Below are 25,242 nucleotides of genomic sequence, written 5' to 3' on the forward strand. Positions count from 1 at the left end.
TATCTGTCAAAATAAACAAAGTGATTGAAAGGTATTGACGTATTTCTGTCGAGTCGGCGTAATAATCGGGTATTAAAATTGTATTTAGAGACGTATTGACGCAATGTCGACGTATTGATGAATTATTTCGAATTGAAGTATTAAAAAGAATTTTTGTATTTTTCACGTATTTTTCAAAGTATTTTTGGAAGCAAGTATTTACAATTCAACCGATTCATACAGTTGATCGCCCCTTGGTCGGCGTAGCACCAACTTAGAATTTGGAAGTCGGGACCTCCGAACCGAACTTTCTTCCGAAGTTTTATCTGTCAGACTAATTGATGGGTTGTTTAGCACATCTTTAGGCGAATCCAGCCCACTACTTCCGAAGTTGGGAAAGTTGCCCTCGAAGTTGCCTGCATCAGGAGAAAAATCCAACTTCGGAATTTATAAAAAGCGTTCTAACTCTATCTGTTCCGGATAGACAATTGACTTCTCCAAAGCCAGAATCACCAACACTAATGTCACTGTTTAGGATGTATAAAATAAAAGTGTTTGTAAAAGCAAAACTATTACAAACACTTTGAGAGGAATGTCTGCGGAATCACGCACACTTCTATGGGCCTTTTCACAAGACGTTTAAAAACAGCTGATTTTATCAATGATTTTATCGTCAATTGATATTCCTTCTATGAAAGTGACAGCTTCGGGATTGCAGGCCTGTTCAGCGGTTGTAAACAAATGCAGTCTCGACAGTGTCACATGAAAAGGCCTATAATGATGTCAAAGGCAAGCGTTTGCGTCCACCAGTCTCGCATCACCCCTGGTATTCTCTTTTTTGACAAATCTGTCATGTCAGATGCAAACGCTTGAAAAACTCACACATCATTCTTTTTCCCTTTTTTATCCATTTTCCAGTTTTCTCTCGGGCTGGCTGCTGAGCTGGTGTGTCAAATATTTTCTCGTCGGCCAAGTGATAGGAAGTTGAATTTTCGTTCATTCTGCTGGTGAAATTGCTGCATTCGTGGAATAAAAAAGGAGTGAAAAAATCCAATATCTTTTTCACCTTTTCGTCGAGCAAGTGCAAAAGTCGAAAAGTTACGCGACAACGGTTCCGGAAGTGGTGCAACCCGTTTGATTGGATTAGTTTCGGTTTCTTGGTGTGAAAAGCAGAAAACCCCCAGCACCATGGATGAGGAGTATGACGCCATTGTCCTCGGCACTGGACTGAAGGAGTGCATCCTCAGCGGAATGTTGTCGGTGTCGGGAAAGAAAGTGCTGCATATCGACCGGAATAAGTACTACGGTGGCGAATCGGCCTCAATTACCCCTCTGGAGGATCTGTTCTCCCGATTTGGGGTACAGCTGCCGGAGGGAAAGTACGGTCGCGGTCGCGACTGGAACGTCGATTTGATTCCGAAATTTCTTATGGCCAATGGGCTGCTCGTTAAGCTGCTGATCCACACGGGCGTGACCCGCTATCTGGAGTTCAAGTCGGTCGAGGGCAGCTACGTCTACAAGGGGGGCAAGATTGCGAAAGTTCCCGTCGACCAGAAGGAGGCCCTTGCATCCGATTTGATGGGTAAGTGCGGAAAAACATGATCTGTCATCTTTTCGTCCATAAAACTACCTCCGAGAAACTTCGCAATCGCAATTATATCAGAGTCGGTCGTCCGATGGGGCGATTTTTCTCTTGTGCTGTTGTTCGCTGTATTCATCATCGTTCAGTTGTGCCGTCCGTCCGTCCGTCGTTTGCTTCTACTCTGAGCGGCTCAGTCGGACGACGGTCTCTGTGCACGCTTGAAATTTTTCACAAAGAAAAAGATGATTCACTGACAGTGAAACATTTGAAAAAAAAAATGTATTAATCATTTATTTTCTCATTTAATCAATTGGGGATAAAACATTCAATACAGTAATATCCCGATTTTATCACCCCCCTGCCGAATTAAAAAAAGAGACAAAAACGGAAAAAAATGTTCATCATTTAATTTGTTTCAGAAATATGAATCAGTTTATGACTTGAAAAGGCAAAAGGCAAAACAGAATCCGTATTGGACAGGTATTCAGAAATGATTCATAATAAATTACTAAACTTTTCATTTTTTTTATTGTGATGAAATTGGGTCGAAAACGTGATGAAATCGCGGATAGACAAAATCGGGGAGTGACAAATATCGGGTCAATACTGTATGTGTGTATCATGAAGAAAACATTTGCACTTATCTAGTGAATGTATTCATAAAAAAAACTATGTAACCTAGTCTCTTAACTATGGAACTATGTAACTATAATTTTTAGATGTTCGCATTTGTATGGTACTTCAGAACTTTGTTCGTATCGTACATGAATCAGATTTTAATTAAATTTTGTCTACAATTTGTTACAAGTATTTTTAAATTATCTTAGGCTGTGCTGTAGGATCTGTCAAAGTTAACACGCCTTCACTATTTACATAGGACAGGGACAGAATTGATTGAAATCAGGGCCGGATTCAGGGATCACAATTATAGAGTATGGGGTGGTATGGGCAACAAAATCAATTACAATGAATCAAGCATGTGGGCATGGGCGTGCGGCTGCAAAAACTTTACAAAACAAGATTTTTTTTTTTAATTATTACACTTTTTAATTGGAATTGACCTGATTTTTTTAATTGAGCCGGATTTAGAGGTCAAAACGGGTAGAGCCACGGAAATGCAATCAAATACAATACAACTAAGCGCGAGCGCTCAAACTTCATGACAACATATCAGGAGCTCAAAGAGTTCAAATAATTACACAAATTACAATAAAACTGAGCATGAGGCTGTTCAAACTTCATGGAAACACAGCAGGATTTCGAAGAATGCCATTTTCGATTGAAATCGACCATCTTGAAACTTTCACCAGGGCCGAACTCAAGGTTCATAAATGGTCACAAAATGACCTACAATGAAACTAAACAAGCAGTTCCTCCAACTTTAAAACTTTTGAAATCTACAAAATTTCAGCTAAAACATAAATCGCGGTCTAGGGGAACCCGGGGCAAGAAGGTCACCTTAAGCATTTTCAATGATTACATGGTTTAAACACCACTAAATCAGACGTTTATCGTACGCAAAATGTAATGTAGATTGCTATCTTCAAAACTAAATCAAAACCGATATGAATCAAATGAAAAAAATGAACGAAATATAAACATCTATTTTCGATGTTTTTCTTATTGAAAAACAATGAGCGGGGCAAGAAGGCCACCCTGCCGGGGCAAAAAGGACACACATCGAAAAAAGATGTAATCAAGTAGTTTATCAAATATACCTAGCGTATGCTTTTTATTCAAATAAAGTATGTAGATAATAATACACGTTCTTATGAACTTAACAATGTTATAGGATTTTATTTCATGAAAATACATACAAAACAGTAAAATGAATAATACAAGTTTAAATCAAACACGACGGACACTTATTCTGTGTGCATGTATGAAACCACAGACCACATTGTCCACACTTACTCCAACATGTCCCGTCTTCAGACGAACTGAAAACCATTCCACAGTTGTCGCACAGTGTATCTTGTAATGAGGTTTGCTCACCAACTTTTGACTTTCGCGAATGTTTCGGAGTAACTCTAGATCTGCGTTTCGACTTCTGAAGTTGTTTTATGTCATTCGAAGCACGAAATCCTTTGAGACTTCGCCGGTAGGGGCTTGAAGTCAATTCTGTTGCCTTTTCACGCCTTGACTTCTTACGAAGCTTCTTGACGGTTACCTTTGGTAACGGAAGGATATCTTCAGGAGTGACAGTGGCCGCAGTGAAAATGAACTGATTAAAGGGTACAATTCCTGTAGCTTTGAATCCACTCTGTGCCACAGAAGCTGTTGCGGTCTTCAAGTAGGCTTCTCCGAACAAGGCACTCACATCATTGACTGTGACAACCTTTCCCGGATTCCGCCTGAGGAAAGCTTCGATTGCTTTCGAAAAGCTCGATTTGAGGGGAGCCATGAAACTCACATCGAGGGGCTGCATACGATGGCTGCAATGAGGAGGCAAACTAACCACCGTCACGTGGTTTTGCTGGGCTTTTTCGAGGAAGGCTATGTTTTTGGTATGCGTGACGTGCCCATCTAGAATCAGCAACACTGGAGCTGCAGCAGTCGGCCGGCTGTGTTCCAAAAAGTGATCGAACCACGTATTGAAATCGGTCATTGTCATCCAACCACTACCGTTGCAACTGAATAGAGTTTCCGGCGGGGCACCAGTCTTCAGGGACTCCGTGAGGCGTGCTCGCGGGAATATGAGCATAGGAGGTATGTAGTACCCCGTTGCTGACATACATACACAAGCTGTGGTCAAGACACCTCTCTCAGCGGAAGTCAGGCAGCCCACCTGTCGTCTTCCTTTCAGCGCCAGCACTTTTGATTTTTTGGTTTGCACCTATAAAAATGTTTGTGATAAGGTCAATTTAAATTGCAACAACTTCCGTTTACTTACGGTCACAGCTGATGTTTCATCAACATTGTACGTTCGGCTTGCTGGGAAATCTTTAGCTTCCTTGACAGCCTGAAGAATAGCGAAAAAATTCGATACCGCCACTCGGTTGAATCCTGCAGCGCGGGCCGCGGATGCTGCCTCAGGAATACATAGACATAGTTCAGGGTGGCGTTGACGGAAACCATGTAACCAATCTTCACCGGCCAATTGGGACTCGGTTGAAAGGATGTTTAATTTTGTTCTTCACCGCGAGCTGGAACGCCAAGCTTCTGAAGTCGCGAGTTGTCAGTCCAAAAAGTCGTTGTTCCATGTTAGTATATGCTGAACGAGCTCGTCCTCCTGCTGCGGATTAAACACTGGATGAAAGCGACCCAAGTCGCAAGTATCAATCTGTCGATCCGGATGTTTCAAATAGTTGATCAGCGTTCGACGAGGAACACCGTGCTGGGTAGCCGCTCGCTTCACCGGAATTCCGAGTTCGGTTACCGCTTTTATGGCCGCGGTCATGCTGGCGGATGACCATTGTTTCCGCGTCGAAATTCGCTTATACTTACGAACCATTATCGACCAATCACTTTAAAATCGTAACAATAACAACAGTTTGACAATTGTGTTCAAGGTTATGTTCAATCCAAAGTGCGATTCATAGAGTGACCCTTTTGCCCCTGGCAGAGGTGTCCTTTTTGCCCCGGATCGTCAACAGTACATTGAAATGCATATTTTCGCAAAAAAAGACACCACAAACAGTAGTGTTGTGTTAGAAATATTTGTAATTATTGTAAACTTGGTTCCTACTTCGATTAACTCTAGCTAAATGTAAAATGCCGTTCGGAAATCCTTATTTTCTGTGATGTCATTATTATAATTTTTACCTAGATCCAAGAAACAAAAATTGCTTCAGCAATTTTTTTTGCAAAATTTTGAACATTCAATACAAAATATGATGAATATTACAATATAAGACTGCGAAGAAGGTTCAGAAGTCATTGACCATGCTATATTGTCCTGTTTTACAGGGAAATCAAAGGGTGTCCTTCTTGCCCCGGTGTCCTTTTTGCCCCGGGTTCCCCTACTCGTTTTACCGAAAACACGTCTGCCTTTTGGGCAGCAGGAACTATATCCAAGGGCTTGACGGTCCCTCCCCAGGCCATCTGCGGTGCCTGCCTAGGATGTGGTGGGGTTGGACAGTGGGCTCTGTTAAACTTCTATAAAAAGCTGCATGTATCCGCAAGTAGGCTCTGCCAAAGCGACCGTGTGCCGCTCAAAGCGCACAAGCCCAAGTCCTGGTGTTAGGTCATAGGTGGGACGCTAAACAGACCTGACACGACGACCCTCCGCTCCGACAAGACAGGAGGTTTGCGCAGGCTCAATAAGCCGCCTTTAAAACAACCATTACGAACGACATAGAAGATAATATGACTCGATTGACGATTAAAGGTCGCATGAAGAAGAAGAAGTCGAAGGAGGATATTTGAAAAAAAAACTCAACTTAATTCACCGAGTGGTGATACTGCCTTTCTCGCATTTAGCCAAGACACCAACCTTATATGGGGTTAATATGGTTGGATGTACCATTTTCTTTATAACTTTCAAACGCAACAGTCGATCTATATAAAATTCAATTGTGATCAACTAGGCTTTGCCGCCAGTCGAATGATGCTTGTTGAGAGAAAATCGATTAAGGATTACTATATGAAAAGTTGTCTAATGTTTTTCTTAGATTTTGAGCACACACATACACACATACATACACACGGACAGACGGACATTTGTACAGCTCTTCGAGCTGAGTCGTTTGGTATATAACACTATAGGTCTCCGAGGCTTCTATAAAAAGCTCGTATTCGGAGTGAAATGATAGCGTTTCGGTACAACTTTGTTGTACGAGAAAGGCAAAACGGGGGGAACGGCAAGGCTCGACACAAACGGGCGCGGAACAGACAAAACTCGATTTTTTCGGATGAAAGAGATACGATTTTCAAACGATTCTTAATCGCTAGCGAGTTTTCATCACTTGATTATTTAAAAGTAAGATCGCGGGTGAATTTTGGTCATCTTCGATTTTTTTTTTAATTTGATCGCTGATACGGTTGACCAAGGCGATGATGTATCGGGTGATGTGCGTAGTTCGAGTTCCAGGGGCATTCTCGAGTCCCTTAGAAACGCGTAGAGAATTTCGGCAAGGTGATGGTCTTCCGTGTCTGCTATTCAACATCGCTTTGGAGGGAGTATTACGAAGGGCAGGGATTGACAGTGGTACGATTTTCACGATGTCCGTCCAATTATTTGGTTTCGCCGATGACATTGATATCATGGCACGTAACTTTGAGAGGATGGAGGAAGCCTACATCAGACTGAAAAGCGAAGCTAAACGGATTGTACTAGTCATCAACACGTCGAAGACGAAGTACATGATAGGAAGAGGCTCAAGAGAGGACAACGCAAGCCGCCAACCATGAGTTTGTATTGCTGGCGAAATCGAGGTGTTTGAAGAATTCGTGTTCTGGAGCTCCTCCGATAACGATACCAGCGGAGAAATTTGGGGACGCATCATGTCAGGAAATCGTACGTACTTTGGACTCCGCAAAACGATCCGATCGATTAGAGTTCGCCTCTACGGACACGAGACCTGGACGATGCTCGTGGAGGACCTATGCGCACTGGGAGTTTTCCAAAGAAAAGTGCTGGGTACCATCTATGGTGGGGTGCAGATGGCGGACGGTACGTGGAGGAGGCGAATGAACCACGAGTTGCATCAGCTGTTGGGAGAACCATCCATCGTTCACATCGCGAAAATAGGAAGACTGTGGTGGGCCGTGCAGGTAGCCAGAATGTCGGACAGTAATCCTGCGAAAATGGTTCTCGACAACGATCCGACGGGAATAACAAGGCGAGGTGCACAGCGAGCAAGGTGGTTCGATCAGGTGGAGAACGATTTGTGGAATGCACAGAATGCGTGGTTGCGTGCAGCCATGGACCGTGCTGAATTAAGAAGACTTTTATGTTTTGCACAGGCCACTCCGGCCTTAGGTGCCCGCCAGAGTAAACGCGACGAGCGATGCGACGCGACTCACGTAAAAGAGTAACAATCATTATCATCAGGCTGTCAAATTGCACTGTCGCGTCGCATCGCGCGTCGCGTTTACTCTGGCTTGCTCCTTAGTCTGGTAATAAATAAAATAAATTCATTTTTGTTTGCAAATATATCTATTGGCTACAGGGTTTCCTACAGGTTCAGGTTCAATGCAGTGAAAAACATGGATCTCAGTATAATCTGCAGTCGCCTTCATCGCCACCGTGGTGAGTGCGACTGGGTGCAGCCGAAAAATCACTTCCAACACCGACAGTTCAATTTCGCATTCAGCCACTCACAAGTCGCTCTGACAGGCTGCTCAGTTCGCGCCGTACCGTATGACTGTGAGTGGCCCATTTAAACGCGTGGTGAATTTTTTCAATTTGCTGGGTGAATGTGTACATTTTGCTGTGGTAAATTTCATCTTCGCGGCGCAGTGGGTGATGTGAGTTCTGTTGTTTACTTTTCTGCCTCTCCGGGAATGTGAGGTTGATTTCAAAGCAGGAAGAAAATAAAAACATGATATAAAAAAACATCACCTTCATCCAGTGCTGCCGAAAATTTACAACTCTGATTGGCTAAGCTATTAAAGCTGTAAATTTCCCATTATCATCGAATTTTAAAAACATATTTTGTTTTGTGCATCTACTAGACTGCCGTTCTATGCATAATTGTCTCATGTACATAGGAAATCCCAGCAAATATGCGACAAATATGCGTATGACGGCAGTAGAGTAATTCGACAAATGTTGAACGGCTAATTTTTTCGCCTATTGTTGAACGCACGTGCATTTCATATGGCTAAGAAACCTCGCAGCTAATAACTGTGGAAGTGCTTAATGAGCACTAAGCTGCGAGGCGGCAATGTACCAGCGGGGGTGTAAGGTCAATAAGAAAATATTATCTCTTTGTGCGAGTTATTTTTGCCGATGTTTGGGTCTTCCACTCGTCCACCCTTTCATCTTATATGCGAATGTTACGTGACTGAACTGAGGACGGTAGCTCAAAGTAAAACAAAAACTGCATTATCTTTTCGCATTGTTTTCCACTCCAATGAGTATTGTTAATTGTCGCGAAGTAAGGCAATGGCAGTTAGTTGGTTGGTGCACCTACGTTACCAGTTCGTAATCTGCTGCTGATGGTGCTGCCGTACCTTCTTCATGAGGACTGGAACCACGAATTGTCACATAATAAGCTATAAAAACATGAAGGAAACGCCCAGGTGAAGAAAACGGAAGGCCTCTGGCAAGCACTCGCTAGTGTTACAACATCCGATTATCGATCGTTCGCATGATTGTGCTGCCGGTGGTCATTCGGAGAAATGTGTCTGCCCATATTTTCTGTAACCTACAGACTGTTGCTTTATAGAGTTTAATGACACACTCTTTTTTTTTATTATTTTTGCTCTGACTGATGTGTGCGGTACACACAACTGCTGCCTTGAATCAGCTGAGTTTTTCTTCCTTTGTGGTGGTGTGATGTCAGCATGTGGAGGGTACGGTCATTTGGGGGTGTATGCTTCTTGCATTGTAATCATCAACTTTCTGCTTCTCCTCGCGATTTTATGAATGAACGCATGTGGAACCATTTCAACTTAGGAACGTTGATGATGCAGTACTGAGGAGTGCCCGAAAATGCGATAGAACATTTAGGCACGATTTATTGCTTGTATTTCCAGCTGGATGAACAGGTGACTACATCTATTTATAGAGCGAGAATATTGATGTTTCGTTAAAAGTGTTATCTTTTTTTAATGCTTATGCATTTTGTTTTTCAACGTAAAATGCTACTGTGCCTGGATTTCTTTTCATAGCTTATATATTTATGCTTAGCTTAAGCAATAAAAAAAGGAATTTGAATTGTTTAATATTTGTGTGTTTTTTCAGCAGTGAGCACGCATTTTAGCAAAAATAAGCAACTAGATAAATAATTTGTCACTGTTTTATCAACTTGTTGCTTGAAAATAAACTTGTTCTGTTGTCTAGGATCAAGCCAAGGTAATCGGCCTCATCGGCCCATTGTTCCGATCAGGATTATTTTATAATCAGCAAGCGACTTTGGCTTGCGTTAGGCAGGCCACGATGAACGTGATAACAGCGACGTAGATGGTAGGGTTCACTCCATACGGTTTCGATAAATTTCATTTCGAAGCTCGGAAACAGGCGGCAGGCAGAGGCAGAGAGCAAAGCGCCTTTTTCTGTCTCCAAATGAAAGTATCGTGGGCTCTTTGATCAATTTCGCAAGAAAAGCAGTTATAACAGGATGTTGTGCTTTGTTGTAAAATTAAAATTTTTAAATTAGTCTAATACATTTATGCAAAGAACATTGACTAGCCGATAAATTAATTATGTTCCATTAAGGACATAGTTGGAAGAGTACCACGATGGCAGTCAATATGGCACCGGACCTTCCACGGGTCAACCCCACACCTCCCGCACTCCTCTCCCACCAACATTCGAATGCATTAAACAGCTTCGAACAAATGTTTAATATTCAAATTACTAACCTGTTCACAGCATATTTATTCACTTCCCGTGATAATGAACATGTTTCTCCACAGAGTCCTTTGTATTTCGGCTCGAATTATATCATAAATCAGCAGTTTCGTGCCAATTTATAGCCGTTCGCGATTTGGTGGGTTTATCACAGCCCGGTGGCATCCCTATCTCACACAATAGGTTTGTTTTGCAGCCAACATTGCGCGACCGTATCCCACTGACAGTTCTGTATCCTAATAAGAATCAAATGTGATGTTTGTAAACAAAACACATACTATCATGAATTTTACACTGAGATGTTGGCTGCGAAAACATGCACACAAAAAAAAATCGTTGGTAAATGTAAGAAAACCATTGGTAATTTTAAGAATATTCGTTAGTGATTTTCAGTAGAAAGTAAACAGTTGTTAAAATTACCAATGCAAAGATTCTTATTTCAATAAAAACTATTTCTTTTCAAATTGAATAACACGCTTGTCAAATTAAAAGTTTTACTGTTGCCGTAAAAATTCATTATACTGTTAAATTAACAATTTATTTTGCTTGATTTATTGTCAAATTCACAATCTGTTTCTCAAATTTAATGTTTTTCATTTGGCTAAATTTCCCATTGGGAATCAAGAAATATTTTGTTTACATTGAAAAATCTTTTTATTTTTATATTAAGGTAAATTATACACATATACACATGAAAAAGTAGATGCGATGCGATGCTGAAAATGATATTATTTTAGAATAGAGCAAATCGATCTCCTTTTCTGATGGTTCGGAGACTCGATCCTCCGGTATCAATAAGATTCGGTTCATCTGCCTCCTCGTCCATTTCCAAAATGTCTATAAATTCACATCTACCATCTCCGCTAGTTTTTCTGACAAGACCGCTGAGTTCGCAGAATCCCAGCACCATGCTGAAGCTATAGCACCTTAGACCAGCTGGTCCGCTCAACCATGGACACTTAAATGCGATACTCGCTAAATGGGATCGTCTTTGAGACCGGGTAGTTCTGTAAGAACGGAAAAATTATCAGTATTTGCAAAAAGGGACGCTATCCTTTGAACTCCCCTGAAAATGCTCCTTCAAATTGCGGCTTCAAAATGGTGAAATGCGGATGCCAAGTTGATCACCAGCTCTCCGCTGGATCGAATTCTTCCTTAATGTTCGAAATCAGAAGATTCCTTATCATCTGTGTCACATTCAAGTGCTCGCCCCTGCGTAGCCGACAGGGCCAAACAGTAGTGTTTGTGATCACTATGGCTTTTACCACTTCCGTATGACCGTACCGACCTTTGGGGCCTCATCCACCAATTACGGCTTTACTCCGTCTACCGGGAAGTTTTACTTTGGCGAGTTTATGTCCGCCATCAGAACAACCTGGGGCGTTAGAAACTCGCTTGCTTTGTCACAGTCTGGAGGGCCAGCAAATACTTGGACTGTACAAAAAAAAATAAACAAAAAAGTTCAGTCAGTTGCCAGAAAACTTGTTTTTAAAACAAGTGTTGCCAAATTAAATGAAAACAAAAAGGTTGTATAAAATCTTTCGTACTTTCATTTGAAAAGTTTCAGCTTTCAAGATCACAATTTTCGATCATAAATTTCTTACTGAAAATAAATACTTTATTCTCAATTTAAATATTTTACTATTCAAAAGTACCAAATTTGATCGACTTTCAATTTCAAAGTACAAACTTCTTAAAAACACAATTATTTTTTTCTCTGTGTGGCGTCGTGTCACCGGCCTGGTTTATCACTGCATTTCACTTCTTCTCAAAGGGCATTGAAAAAATCAAATTTTTACTCACTTCTCCGCACATGACTTCACTTGTTTTTCACATAATCACTTTTCGAAATCAGTCACTTGTTTAAACCTAAAACTTAATATAAACTGCTATTTTTGCCCGAAAAAAAAACGATTAAAAACTGATCGCGGAGCGAATGTAAACACCGGCACCGGCAGCAGCAAACTAATAATTAGGGTGGTTCAAAAATTATTTTGCTCCGCCAGGCACAGTCGATTATGTTTCATATTTTGGGTGTCGTTCGATGGTTTACGCAGAAAAAACTACGTTAAGATGTTTGTTTCTAGGTAAATCCAAACATAAATTCAGTTTGTTCTGGCATCAAAAATAAATATGTTTGGATCAAACATATTGTTGCATTAGAAGCGAACGAAAACTTTTTTTTGATTCAAATGTGCGTTTCAAGTTGTTTCAACCAGCTAAATGTTTGAAGCAAACATGGATATTATTGTTTTGGTTCGACCACTCATAATATTTTGATATCAATTCTACCAATTTTCATATTCTGGTAGCATTTGACTACCAGATTTCACAATTCCAAACGTTCATATTTCATTTACTTATCTTTCTGTACCTGAAAAACATCCTTATCATTAAAAAAGAAAACATCTGCCTCTACTCTTGCTTCTACTCCTCTGCTGCTTCCGATCAAATCCGATCCGAACTCGAGTGTTTGTTTACTTTTGCAGGAGCGAGCGAGGGGCTGCCCACTAGTCAATGTATAAAACAAACAGCGATTTAATTTGGTTTTAAAAATAAATATGTTTGATTCAAACATATTACCATTTTGGAAATAAACATGTATATTTTTGAAGCAAATGGATGAAATTTGTATCCGTGTTTGGGCTGGTTTAAATAATGGCTTATCGTGCACAGGTCGTTTCAGGTTTGTATGACAGTTGATATGGCGAGGTTGAATTTAACATTATTCTGATTGTGGCACTCCGTCATTGGGCGATATCTATCGCACCAGGAGCAGATACTTCATACAAAAAGTTTGACATGGGGGTGAGTGGGGTATAAAATACCAGTTTTTGCGTTACGTAATCAATGAATCTTTTCTGCGGTGCGGTTTTCGTTCAGTGAAGTCTCTGGAATGTTGATTTCAGCTATGTGGGTTCTCTTTTCGCCAGCGTTTGGATGGGAGGCACTGTAGCCAGTGTAATGAAAGGTTTGATTTCCCATACAAGTTTTCATACAAACTTGAACCGGCTTGTGCTCAACCAGTTTTTGTTCAAATCGAGTGAGCGTGGTGGAGCGGGGTCGTTTTTTGAACCACCCTTCTAATACTTTGTTTTTTTTTATAAATACGACACCATTACTATTACAGTATATGACAGTTTTTATTGTACCAAAACTTTCAAAGCTTTGTTTTGGTACTCAACCCACCTTCACCTTAAATCACCGAGTTGAAAGTGGTAATAAGCACATAAATAAAGCAGATATTGCACACTCTCATGCCCTGTTACGGAATGAGAATTGTTGAGATTTTTGTAGCATGGCTTTCATCCTTCATTTTTCTACAGGTGCAAAATGGTGCAACATGAAATTGAGACTTTTTGCTTTTTAGAAAGCAATTGAACACTTGCACTCTAAATAGCAAAATAACCAGAACCCTAGAAGCCATTTTCAATGACGAAGGCAAATGACGAGTCTCTTCGAGAGGCTCAGAAGTTTTCCTTCAAGAGGGTGTCTACCACCTGGAAAAACCTGGAATTATCAGGGAATTCCTGACATAATCAGGGAAATTTCAATACCCGGTGATCAAATTCTCTCAAAAGATGAAAAAAATCTTACAAATATTTGAATGAATATACCAATCAATTCTATTAAAAATGTAGTGAACGTTTTGCCATCTTCAAAAGAATTCCTTGAGAATTTCCGAAGCTATTCTTGGTGAAATCTAGGAATTTATTCGGGAAGTCAATTAGGGATTGCTTTGTAAATTCTTTTGAGTATTCCCTCGGAAATTCTTTAGGAATATATTAAAAAATACTGAATTAGTTGGGGGTGCCGTAGCGTAGTTGGCTACACGTTCGCCTTACAAACGGATGGTCATGGGTTCGATTCCCAGCCCCTCCACCAAACCCTCGTCAGTCGCCAGATTCGCAGCCCATACGGTGGCGTTTTGGGATACGCGCCTTACCGTTCCGACTGCCTGATGACGGCTGACAACTTGTTCTTCTCGGAGGCATTCCTCCAATGTTACCCGGATAAAATGGCAACCGAACAACGCAACGATCATTGGATACACGACATGGAGAAACGGACACAATGGACTCACGATGAGATGGACTAGTAATGAATACAATAAAGAGTAATGGAAATCTAAAAATAGATTCTGTGTGGATTCTGTACAGCAGAAAACCACAGTAGTTCTCGGTACAGTAGCGGTTAAGTAACACAGAGTGCCTAACAAATAAACACATGAATAAAAAAAAACAAATTAGTTAGGATTTTTCAAAGCAATTCCTGGAGGAACTTCCGAAGGAATTTCGGGATCAGTTTTCCAGGAAATATCCGGAGAAAAAAAAATGTAATTGATTTGTGAAGAATTTTTGCTAAAAGAATTCTTGAAAGAATAGCCGAAGAAATCCCGAATAGATTTTTCAAAGGAGTTTCTAAAGTATTCTCGACGAATTTTCAAAGAATTCTTAAAAGCAAAATATACAGAAAAACTCATCCAGGTGTTTTCTAAAGATTTCCTCAAGATACTTCTGCATGAGTTCCTAAAAAATCCCAAGGAATTTCAAAAGAATACCCGAAGCATTTTCCGAAAGTTTTTACAGTAAAGCCATAAGTAATAGAACGCTTGTGGTGCGGTAACCATTTAAATTATTCTGCCAAAATATGCTTCAATAAGCTTAATAACCTACTCAGATTACGATTAGATTATTTATCGTAATACATATCGTGTTAAAGTGGAGAAAGGAAATTGAATGTATGGGCATGGCATTAGGTTGTTGTTTATCATGATATTTATGATCATAAATGGCGTTATCTGAATAGGCTATAAATTGACCGTTTGACACTTATAGTACCGGTACCTTGGCTGCTAGGTCTAAACAAACTAGATGTTGGTCACGCGATCAAGGGCAACAATAGTAATCTCGGGTATACCCCGTGTCAGGTATAAGGACGTTAGGCATAAAGGATGTTGAGAATAAAATGCCCAAAAACCAGCCCACGACATAAAAAGGTAGTATTACGCCTAACGTCCTTATGCCTAACGTCATGGACCCAGCAATCTCATATTTTTGCATCAATACATTTCCTAAAGGAGTCTTTGCAAGAAGTTCTGAAGAAATTTCCGGAACAATTCCTTAAGAGGATTTCTTAAGTTTCTTTTAAAAAAAATGCTGACATAAAATTCAAAAATTCAAAGAATTATTAACCAAATTTCCAAAGAAGGAATTTAAAAATCGTAGAGTAATCGCCAAATGCATCTCTAAAGCAATTTCCGGAACCATTCTTTCAGATGTTTTCTAAAGTTTTTGCAAAGAAATTTTCAAATGAAATCCTGGAGGAAGTTCTAAGGAAAATTCTGATACAATTCTTGAAGTTCCCTCATTGAAGGGATTTCTGTAATCATTTTCGGAGGATTTTCAGATGGAATCTATGGAGAAATTTCCAAAGGAATCCTGGAGGAATTTTCTACGCGATTCCTGAAGGAATTTTGGATTGAATGGCTAAAGTAATTTTTGGGTGAACTTGCGAAGAAATTCCTGGAAGAATTTCTTAAGTAATCTACAACATTGGTTTTGTGAGGCTTTTTTTTTTATTTTTTTTTTTTTTCGCGTTATTAACTTGTTTGAGTGGAGACGAGCTCAGTGGTCTAGTGGCTACCGCTTCTGCCTTATAAGCAGGAGATCGTGGGTTCAATTCCAGGCTCGTCCCTTTCCTACTTTGTATTTCTATCTTAGTTCTTTCTGTTTCACGTTCTACCAAAACGATTCCTACTGTTATAACCTTCCACACAATTCCAAAACCTCCCGTGGCACCTATGAGAGGTCGTAGAGTTCTCTGCATCTTTCTTAAGTAGGTGTCCAACTAATCATCCTTCCCCTCCTCAGCATTCGCAAGGACGTGGCCAGGACAGATCTCGACTATTGGAGGGTGCATTGCTTCCATCTAAGAGATAGTGATTAGTCCCAAATCAATATCTGTGGTAACGGATGAAAGTGATGCTACTCTCATACAATAGCAGGCCTGGTAGCGGGTCACTTTTTAGTGACTTGGTCACTTTTTTCGGGCAAGTCACTAAAAAGTCTCTTTTTTCGACCTCAAGTCACTAAAGTCACTTTTTCTCGCAAAAAGTCACTATTTTCAACTATTTTGAAACTATTGACTATTTTTGAATGAAGCTTTATGTATAAGTCGGATGATGCTTCGTTCGTGGCGGAAATTACGGAAATTGGAAAAATGATCGCTCTGAAACATCGCCAGCCATTTTACTCGCTGCTGTCATTGGCATTTCACCAGTAGCTAATTCACCTTTCCCCTCAACATTTTTTATTTGCTCAATCGGTTCTTTATTTTATTTAAAGTCAACTTTCCTAAAGAATTATTTTTTATTATTATTATATTTTTTGACGCCTCTAAGTATTTTTAGAATTCAAAACAAAATATTAAAAAAGTGTTGTTTTTAAAGATTGGGCTAACATCCGCCTGATTTTGAACGAATGAATTTTTCAGACTGGTTCACTCGTGCAGCATTTTTTCAACTTTTGTTTTCGATTTTTAAAATAGTTAGACGCTTGAGAGAGAGTTGAAAGATAGAGAAAGTTGACCTTAAATAAGCTAAAGAATCGATTGAGACAATAAAACGAGATGCAATTTTTGACGGGAAAGGATATAGATATTATATAAAGGGAATTTTTGAAGATTGCATACGCTAAGCCAGGGACGGGAACGGTTGACATTTCTTTTTATCATTCGTTCTGCCACGCAATCAAAGAAAAACAAAACCACGGCAGCCGCAGCAGCAGCCACGACCAAGCAGATGACAGTCAGCACGTGATTTTATTATTTTCTCTCCCCACAATTAATGTTTCTGCACTCTGGTCTCTCTTCAAATGTCGAATAAATCTTTCGCCTTTTACTAAAAATTAATGTTTCTGTACGCTCATTTCACGACGTATGACCGTTTTTGGTGGTAAAAGATTATTTTATTACTCCTTGCTCATTTTAGAGGCTAGAACTGATGAATTAGTACCAACGGCTAGCATTCTTTCTAGGCTTTGCGCCACAGTCAATTTGACTCGATTATGTTCTGTTTGCGCTGCGCACGAACAGAAACAAGAAATCTCATGCAAATGCTGACCGCACCGACGGCTCGACTCTCACGCAGCAGCAGGCAGCAGCAAACAGTTTGCCTCATCAGCGAAAAAAAATGTCACAATGAGGCGTAAATTTTTTTGAAAATTGTTTCGGTTTGTGCGGTGGTGAAATTTGACCGGATAAAATGTAAACATTCGCATAATCACAGTGTTTTACTGTACACCTAAGATACATCGAAAATGAGAGAAGTAGATCAAGTCTGCCCAGTCTCCCCTACCAATTGCACTATTGGCGGTTCAGATTAATCTTTTCAATTTTAGATATTCTTCCTGGTGCTTCAGGGAAACCAATAGTTGAAGGTTTATTATTTAGTGCATACCTAAAACAAACATGCTTATCAATTTTGTTAGAACAAAAATCACAAAGCTCGTGCTTTGAATCATAGGGGCGTCACTGCATTAATCCATCGCTCTTCGTCAATGTGTTCTTTTTATCATTGTCGCGAATTGCGGTAGTTTGCCGAAGATTTAATGGTTTGATGTGATAAAGAATGATTGTATCTTGCACCAGACGCAACAATCACGGTTGTAACTGTTGAGTTATTAACGAAGTTATGATTCTCAGTACGTAGTATTTTTGTAAAATCGAAATAATGATATTTGCATCTATGATTGTACTGCAATCGAATTAAAAGGCGATACATTAAATATGTAAGGGATCCCCAAAGTAATTTTGCTGTAAGAACATGAGAAAATAGAAGTTGTTTTTCCCTCCCAACATCCACTTCGCTCAATATTTTGGAATTTTTCAAAATATATTGTTATGATAATTTATACATTTGAAATAGTATAAATGTAAAAGATTCCAATAGTGATTTTTTTTTAGATTTTGTTAGATTCGTTATATTTTGATAACTTTTGAATTTGAAGACGAGCCCGACGGTCCTGCATTATAAGCAGGAGGTTGAGCGTTCAATCCCAGGTTCGTTGTAACTGAATTTTTATAATTTTCGTTTTCTACCAAAACGATCCGTACTGATGTTCCTTTCGCACCAAAAATTCCAAAAACTTTCGTGGCACCTATAACAAATCTGCATTTGTCTTAAGTAGGTGTTCAGCTAATCCAGTGATCGTAATATCACACATTCTCACGAGAAGTGAATGTTCATTCAAGCAGATTTTTGCCTAGAAATCATTTTTCGGGAAAGAAAAACAGGTCTTATGAGTGATAGATGACCATGTTTCGCTCTCTTCCAGTGGCGCAAACATTTGATTTGCTCGCAGGACTACTCGTAGTTTTGAGTAAAATTTCCTTGGGATAAAATGAGAGGGCAAAAGTTAGCGTGCACGATATTTGCTTCTCTTTTGAGTTCGTTATGAGAGAGTGGTTTGTAAAAGATCCGCCACAAATTACGAAAAAAAAATTCTCCCTCGACCCAAAAACGCTAAATTTTATCTCATCAAAATTGCAACTGAAACTGAAAGTCACTATTTGGTCACTTATTCTGCAACTGAAAGTCACTATTTGGTCCCTTTTTTCGTCAGCTTTGGTCACTAAAGTCACTATTTTGAGCGGCATTGGTCGCTACCAGCCCTGCAATAGTCTTGGCTTGTACCACCTACGAATTTGTGCGAATTGCTCAATGCTAATGCTAATGCTAGTATTAACTTGTTTGAGTAAATAAATAATAATGTAAAACACCTGGAAAAATCAGGGAATTTTGTTTTTGCAGATGAGTAGACACCCTGAGATGCTTCAAGCTTGGACTTTCAAGAAAATGTTCGTAAGCCTCCTTACGAGAGCATAGAAAGCCGCCTCCCAAGAAACTCTGAAGTCTCCTCTCAAGAGACACGGAAGCCTCCATTCAAGATCCTCGTATGGCTCCTTCAAAAAGGTTTGCTAGCCTCCTTTTAAGAGGCTCAGAAGAGGCTTTGATGCGCTCAGAAGCCTCCTTTTAAGTGGCTCCAAAGCAGTTTTCCAAAAGGCTCTGAAGCTTCCCTTTGAGAGGCACCGAAGTCTCCATTCAATACGTTCTACCTGTTCATTAGGGTGTCCCAAAATTGGACCAAGTCTGGGATTTTGGGGGCTCAACCTTCAAATGAAAGCTTAGGGTATAACAAAAGAAAAATTGTTCTACGACAACTCTGGAAATGACGTTTAGGTGGCCCCGACGCGTTTTATGAAAAAAGTGCATTTTTATAGGTAACATCGAAAATACCGGTATATCGGAAAGAAATTCGATGAAACCCATCCATTTTATATTTTTACATTTAACTTAGGATCTATACTTTATGGTAAAACTTTGATACCGCATGTTTTAGCTCTATATATTTTCACTGATGCTTTAAATGCCCAAAATGATGAATTTTTCTTAATATTTTTTATTAATGCATCCAAAACGGGTATCCATCATAATGCTTTCGATACTAGATATACATAAAAAGGTGGGGAATTTTATAATGAATATTTTACTAAAAATAGCAACCTCCTATCTCTATCCGTTTAAAAGTTATTACGATTTACTGCAGCTTGGAAAAAGACTTTTGAAATTTCGGATCATAATACCTGGATCATGTTTAAGTAATGAAATGCCTACTTTTCCATACCAACCAAATGAGTGCTTTAATAACCAATATAGCATTCATATGAGTTGCATAAAATTGTTTTTAATACTTGTTTGAGTGTTATAATGGAAACCCAACGATGGACCAGCAGCTGATGACATGACTGACTACAAATTGTTCAGTTAGTCTGGTGAGTGCTCAAATAGATTGATGAATATGGTTTCAAAACTACCCATAGGTAGGTTCAGCTATCGTTTCATGGTTTGGTGAGCTGTGCAATGTTTCTCGATAACATGGAAATTAATTGTTTTCTGACCAACTTGATTTTTTAACCAGCACGATCATGTGAAGTTAATCCGGCTGGATCATTTTGGTCCCGATTTATCGATGCAATCAATTTATCATTGTATTCAGTATTGGTAGGCAAAATAGTTCGTAATTAGAGTAGATTGTTCTTATTTCAAGCGATTCCGTAGATGGTAGATACCAAATATTTCAATATGCATTATAAAATAATAATGATAACAGTAATTTGTGTAACTAGTTGCAAAAAGATGATTTAATCAGCATGGTTGTACGTTTATCCAACGAGGCTTGCCGAATGAGATAAATACTACGAGTGTTGATAAAATCGAGTTTTGCAATTAGTTGCACACACTATTTTTTGCAATGGGGTAAAATGAGCTTCAATATGGCGTAAAATATGAAAAATCGATATCAAAATGATCTAGTTGGATTTGCTTCACATGATCGTTCTTGCAAAAAAATCAAGATGGTCACAAAACAACTAATTTCCATGTTATCGAGAAACATTGCACAGCTCGACAAACCATGACACGAAAACTGAACCTACCTATGGCTAGTTTTGAAACCATATTCATCAATCTATTTGAGCACTCACCCAGACTAACTGAACAATTTGTAGTCAGTCATGTTACTGCTGGTCCATCGTTGGGTTTCCATTATAACACTCAAATAAGTATTAAAATCAATTTTATGCAACTCATATGAATACTATATTGGTTATTAAAGCGCTCATTTGGTTGGTATCGAAAAGTAGGCGTTTTTACTTAAACATGATCCAGGTATTATGATCCGAGAATTTCAAGTCTTTTTCCAAGCTGCAGTAAATCGTGAATAACTTTAAAAGGATAGAGATAGAAAGGTTGCTATTTTAGCAAAATATTCGTTATAAAATTCCCATCTTTCTATGTATATCTAGTTTCTGAAAGCATTATGATGGATACCCGTTTTGGATGCATTAATAAAAATATTTAGAAAAATTCATCATTTTGGGCATTTAAAGCATCAGTGAAAAATATATAGACCTAAAACATGCGGTATCAAAGTTTTACCATATAGTATAGACCCTAAGTTAAATGTAAAAATATAAAATGGATGGGTTCATCGAATTTCTTTCCGATATACCGGTATTTTCGATGTTACCTATAAAAATGCACTTTTTTCATAAAACACGTCGGGGCCACCCTAAACTTCATTTCCCAGAGTTGTCGTAGAACAATTTTTCTTTTGTTTTACCCTAAGCTTTCATTTGAAGGACAGGCCCCAAATCCCAGACTTGGTCAATTTTGGGACACCCTACTGTTCATGGAACAGGTATCCATTATCAGCACAGAAGTAACTTAATGTTAACAATAGAAGAAACATATTTAAAGAGGCGTGAGAGTAAATCGTCGATTTCCCCTCTTGGGAAGCAATGTTGCAAAAGGCAGTATTTTTGAAAACTAAACTGCCGTGAATCGCATATTTGTCCCATATGAATAGGAAACCCAGCAAAGATGGGACAGATATGCGATTCACGCGAAAGACAACCAAATGAAGCATCCACCGGATATAGTTATGTCTTCGCTATTGGATGACGTAGTTTTTTTTATGAAGGTTTACTGGCGGGACTCTGAAAGCGGGCTTGGTAGTCATATGGCTACTGCTTCTGCCTCATACGCAGGAGGTCGTGGGTTCAATCCCAGGTCCGTTCCATTCTCCTACTTTGAATCTTTCTCTTTATTTCTCATGTTCTAGCAATCGCTAGAACTGGAAATGGACTTCCATACCGTTTCCATTACTATTCCTGTACCTTCAACTTGAGTATTCTAACAGTAATCTGCTAGAATTGGAAATGAACTAATAGAGCTCGTTTCCTACATCCAATTAGAAATTCCACCAGTTACCTTCTCCTATCTATCACATTGGTAGCTCGTTAACCAAGACGGACCTCTGCCTCTCCAACCTAACCCAGAAAATTCCAACAAATTCCGCATGAACTAGTGGCAAGTGCAGAGGTATATTCGGCTTGCAGTGGGGAGTGATTGCATCATCATTTTCCTCCCCCTTCCCTACATTGACTTGCATTCTGACGTGGCAGGCGCCAGTATGACCTAACAAATGAGATCACCAGTACTTGTACATTGAAGATGTGTGCTAGTCCCAAGCAAACATCTGTTGGTTCCCTGTTAAAAAGAACAGCTGGTCTGGTCATAATGGAGTAGCAACTACGAGCAGTCAATCAAGCTCAGCTCAAGCTGAAGGTTTTACTGGCGGGACTCTGAATGAGTAGAAACCTCTGCACCAGGCCTTTGATGATACCGTAGCATAATTCCATTCGAAGCAGTTTTGCCAGCCGTACACGAAACATGTCGTCCAAGACATTTCGACAACATTTCAAGTACTAATCAAGGCTAGCGGTTGGTGGGGTGTTAAATTTTGGAGCTGTTGTTGGAATGAACGGCTCCTGCTGCTGGTGAGTAAGTAACAACAGGGGAGTAAAATTTGTTGCTAAAGCTGATGGGCCCCGGCACGAAATTAATCACTCAACTCACTCATGTGTCACTCATGGGAGTTGATCGGCTGATTTAATTGGTGCTATGGATTAAACAATCCCGTGACCGTGGGATCAACACCATTTTTCCCGTTTTCATCGTCAGCCACTTCACTTTCTCCTTTTCTGCACGGGTGACGAATTGTTGAGTAAGGTTTTTCTTGACGTTAAAAACTACCCTCACACGCAAAAATACTCGTCGCCACTTTTATTCGGTGAAAATCCGCTGATTTTTTACCCCAATCCTTCACATCAGAGGAATAAAAATGCGTACGGATTAGTGATAAGACTCGCACTGGAATGTAAAGCCAGGGAATTTCATTTCAGATTTGTTTCGACACCCTGAGCAAACTTTATTTACAATTAAAAAAATCCAGTCTATTTGATCCTTTGACGGCCAATAATATGCTTCATCGTGCCTCTCCATCTTTCCAGGCATGTTCGAGAAACGCCGCTTCCGCAACTTCTTGATCTACGTGCAGGATTTCATCCAGGAGGACCCCAAAACATGGAAAGACTTCGACCCGACGAGCAAGAGCATGCAGGATCTGTACGACCACTTCGGTTTGGACAAGAATACTCAAGACTTTGTGGGTCACGCGCTGGCGCTGTACCGCGACGATGATTACCTGGTTAATCAGGCCGTCATGACGATCAACCGCATCAAACTGTACTCGGACTCGTTGGCACGTTACGGAAAATCGCCGTATCTGTATCCGATGTACGGCTTGGGTGAGCTGCCACAGGGCTTTGCCCGTTTGTCCGCCATCTATGGCGGTACCTACATGCTGGACAAACCGATCGATGAAATCGTGTACGATGCCAGCGGAAAAGTCGTCGGCGTACGCTCCGACAAGGAAGTGGCCAAGTGTAAACAAGTCTATTGTGATCCCACCTATGTGCCGGATAAGGTGAGAGATTGCGGGTATTTTTTTTTAGGATCTGTGTTGATTAATATTTCCTTGCTTTTATAGGTACGCATCAAGGGCAAGGTAATCCGTTGCATCTGTCTACTGGATCATCCGATTGCCAACACGAAGGATGCCCTTTCGACGCAAATTATCATTCCGCAGAAGCAGGTCGGCCGCAAATCGGACATTTACGTGTCGCTGATCAGCTCCACACATCAGGTCTCGGCCAAGGGTTGGTTCATTGGCATGGTGTCGACCACGGTGGAGACCGACAATCCGGAAGCAGAGATCAAGCCCGGCCTGGATTTGCTGGGAACGATTGCACAAAAGTTCGTCTGCGTCTCGGACTATTACGAACCGACCGACCTGGGACTGGAGACGCAGGTGTTTATCTCGGAATCGTACGACGCCACAACGCACTTCGAGACGACCTGCTTGGACGTGCTTAACATCTTCAAACGCGGCACCGGTGAGGACTTTGATTTCTCCAAAATTAAGCAAGAGCTGGGCGATGAGGAGCAGTAAGTTGTCCTGGTGGGGAGGAAGTGAACAGCGGATGTGTGGTATGAAGAATATAGTTATGCCTGTAGGTGGCGCCCTCTTCCCCTAGTGACAGAGGAAATCAGCTTCTCTCAGAAGAATATTAATTACGATTAATATATAATGGGAAAAAATCTGCATCTGATACATTATTAATATTTACTGCTATTTTAGTATATCAAGGATTTACTTTATAACAATATAATTGTGTAAAACAGACAGAACCCAAGCTCTATTGTAAGGTATTTTCCGAAACTAAAGAAAAAAGAGTGAAACGAAAGATGGATCAAATCATCAGCATTAAGTACACTAAACCAAGTAAAGAAGACAAAACGCGGAAATGTGAACATCGAAGTATTTCTCAGGACTATGCGAGAAAGAGCGAGGGCTTTTGAATCGATTCTTCCCATCATTTGAATGCTCCGGCGCTTCGGTTTTGCTTTCACTAGATTATCATCGCACTGCTGAAGGGTACCTCATAAGGCATAGAGCCGTTTTGCATAAGGTGTTCTGCATGCAATTATCAATATCCGTAATACATTTTTAATTGAAGTTCATTGGCAACAACTTGGCGTATACGCGACAGACCAATGAATACCGAACCATTTGGATTATAAACTATAACTCATTTAAATCATTTGAATATGGATCCATCGTCATTATGTCGATAAAAATGATAAGTAAATTTTACAATTTCAAATCAAACTGCCGGTCTTACTTGTCACTAGCAGGATTGGATCTCTTTAAATAACTGACTAGCAATTTTTTATAAAACAACCCTATTCGAGGGTTCGTGTTGAAACGACCTCATATGGAACGGCTTATGTACCTCATGGGTTCTCCAAACATTCAACAGTGACCGATGAAAATAAACGACTATCGCGTCCTATCTGGTTCATGTTTTTCACGAAACATTAAAAAAGCGCTGCAATCGCTGGAATTTCGATAAGTAAACAGCTCTGCTGTTAACAAGGATTAAGAATTAAATGCATGAAAGATTATTCACATTAGATCCATTCGTGAAAGCATGATCACAACTGAATGATTGTATTATGGAAGGGGCAAGGCAAACGCTCGAACGCAGTGTGCAAAAAAAAAAAAATGCAGAAAAATAGAATAATCAAATTATCCAAGTATATCCAACTGAAAAAAGGTAGTAAACTATTATGATTAAGAAAAGAAAAAGACCTACTGGAAAAATTGAACCCAAAAAACAAATCTAGCGATGTTGATTGGGCAATTAAGGTACAAGGCAAAGCGAAAATGTAATTCGTGTGTATTTAGGAAAA

General features: G+C 39.9%; 2 protein-coding genes across 2 annotated transcripts; one reads left to right on the forward strand and one right to left on the reverse strand.

The window, feature by feature from the left end:
* Window positions 1–895: 895 nt before the first annotated feature.
* On the forward strand, window positions 896–24,177 carry LOC134212044 (rab GDP dissociation inhibitor alpha). Its single transcript, XM_062689547.1, has 3 exons — window positions 896–1,561; window positions 22,938–23,413; window positions 23,477–24,177. The coding sequence occupies exons 1-3, from the start codon at window positions 1,168–1,170 to the stop codon at window positions 23,936–23,938; spliced, it is 1,332 nt and encodes a 443-aa protein (XP_062545531.1). The 5' UTR covers window positions 896–1,167; the 3' UTR covers window positions 23,939–24,177.
* LOC134215865 (uncharacterized) lies at window positions 3,427–4,414 on the reverse strand. The gene is made up of 2 exons (XM_062694961.1): window positions 3,476–4,414; window positions 3,427–3,431 (listed from the first exon to the last, which is right to left on the reverse strand). The coding sequence occupies exons 1-2, from the start codon at window positions 4,293–4,295 to the stop codon at window positions 3,427–3,429; spliced, it is 825 nt and encodes a 274-aa protein (XP_062550945.1). The 5' UTR covers window positions 4,296–4,414.
* Window positions 24,178–25,242: the final 1,065 nt, after the last annotated feature.

Source organism: Armigeres subalbatus, chromosome 2 (genome assembly GCF_024139115.2).
Source record: "Armigeres subalbatus isolate Guangzhou_Male chromosome 2, GZ_Asu_2, whole genome shotgun sequence".
NCBI classification, from domain to species: Eukaryota; Metazoa; Arthropoda; class Insecta; order Diptera; family Culicidae; genus Armigeres; species Armigeres subalbatus.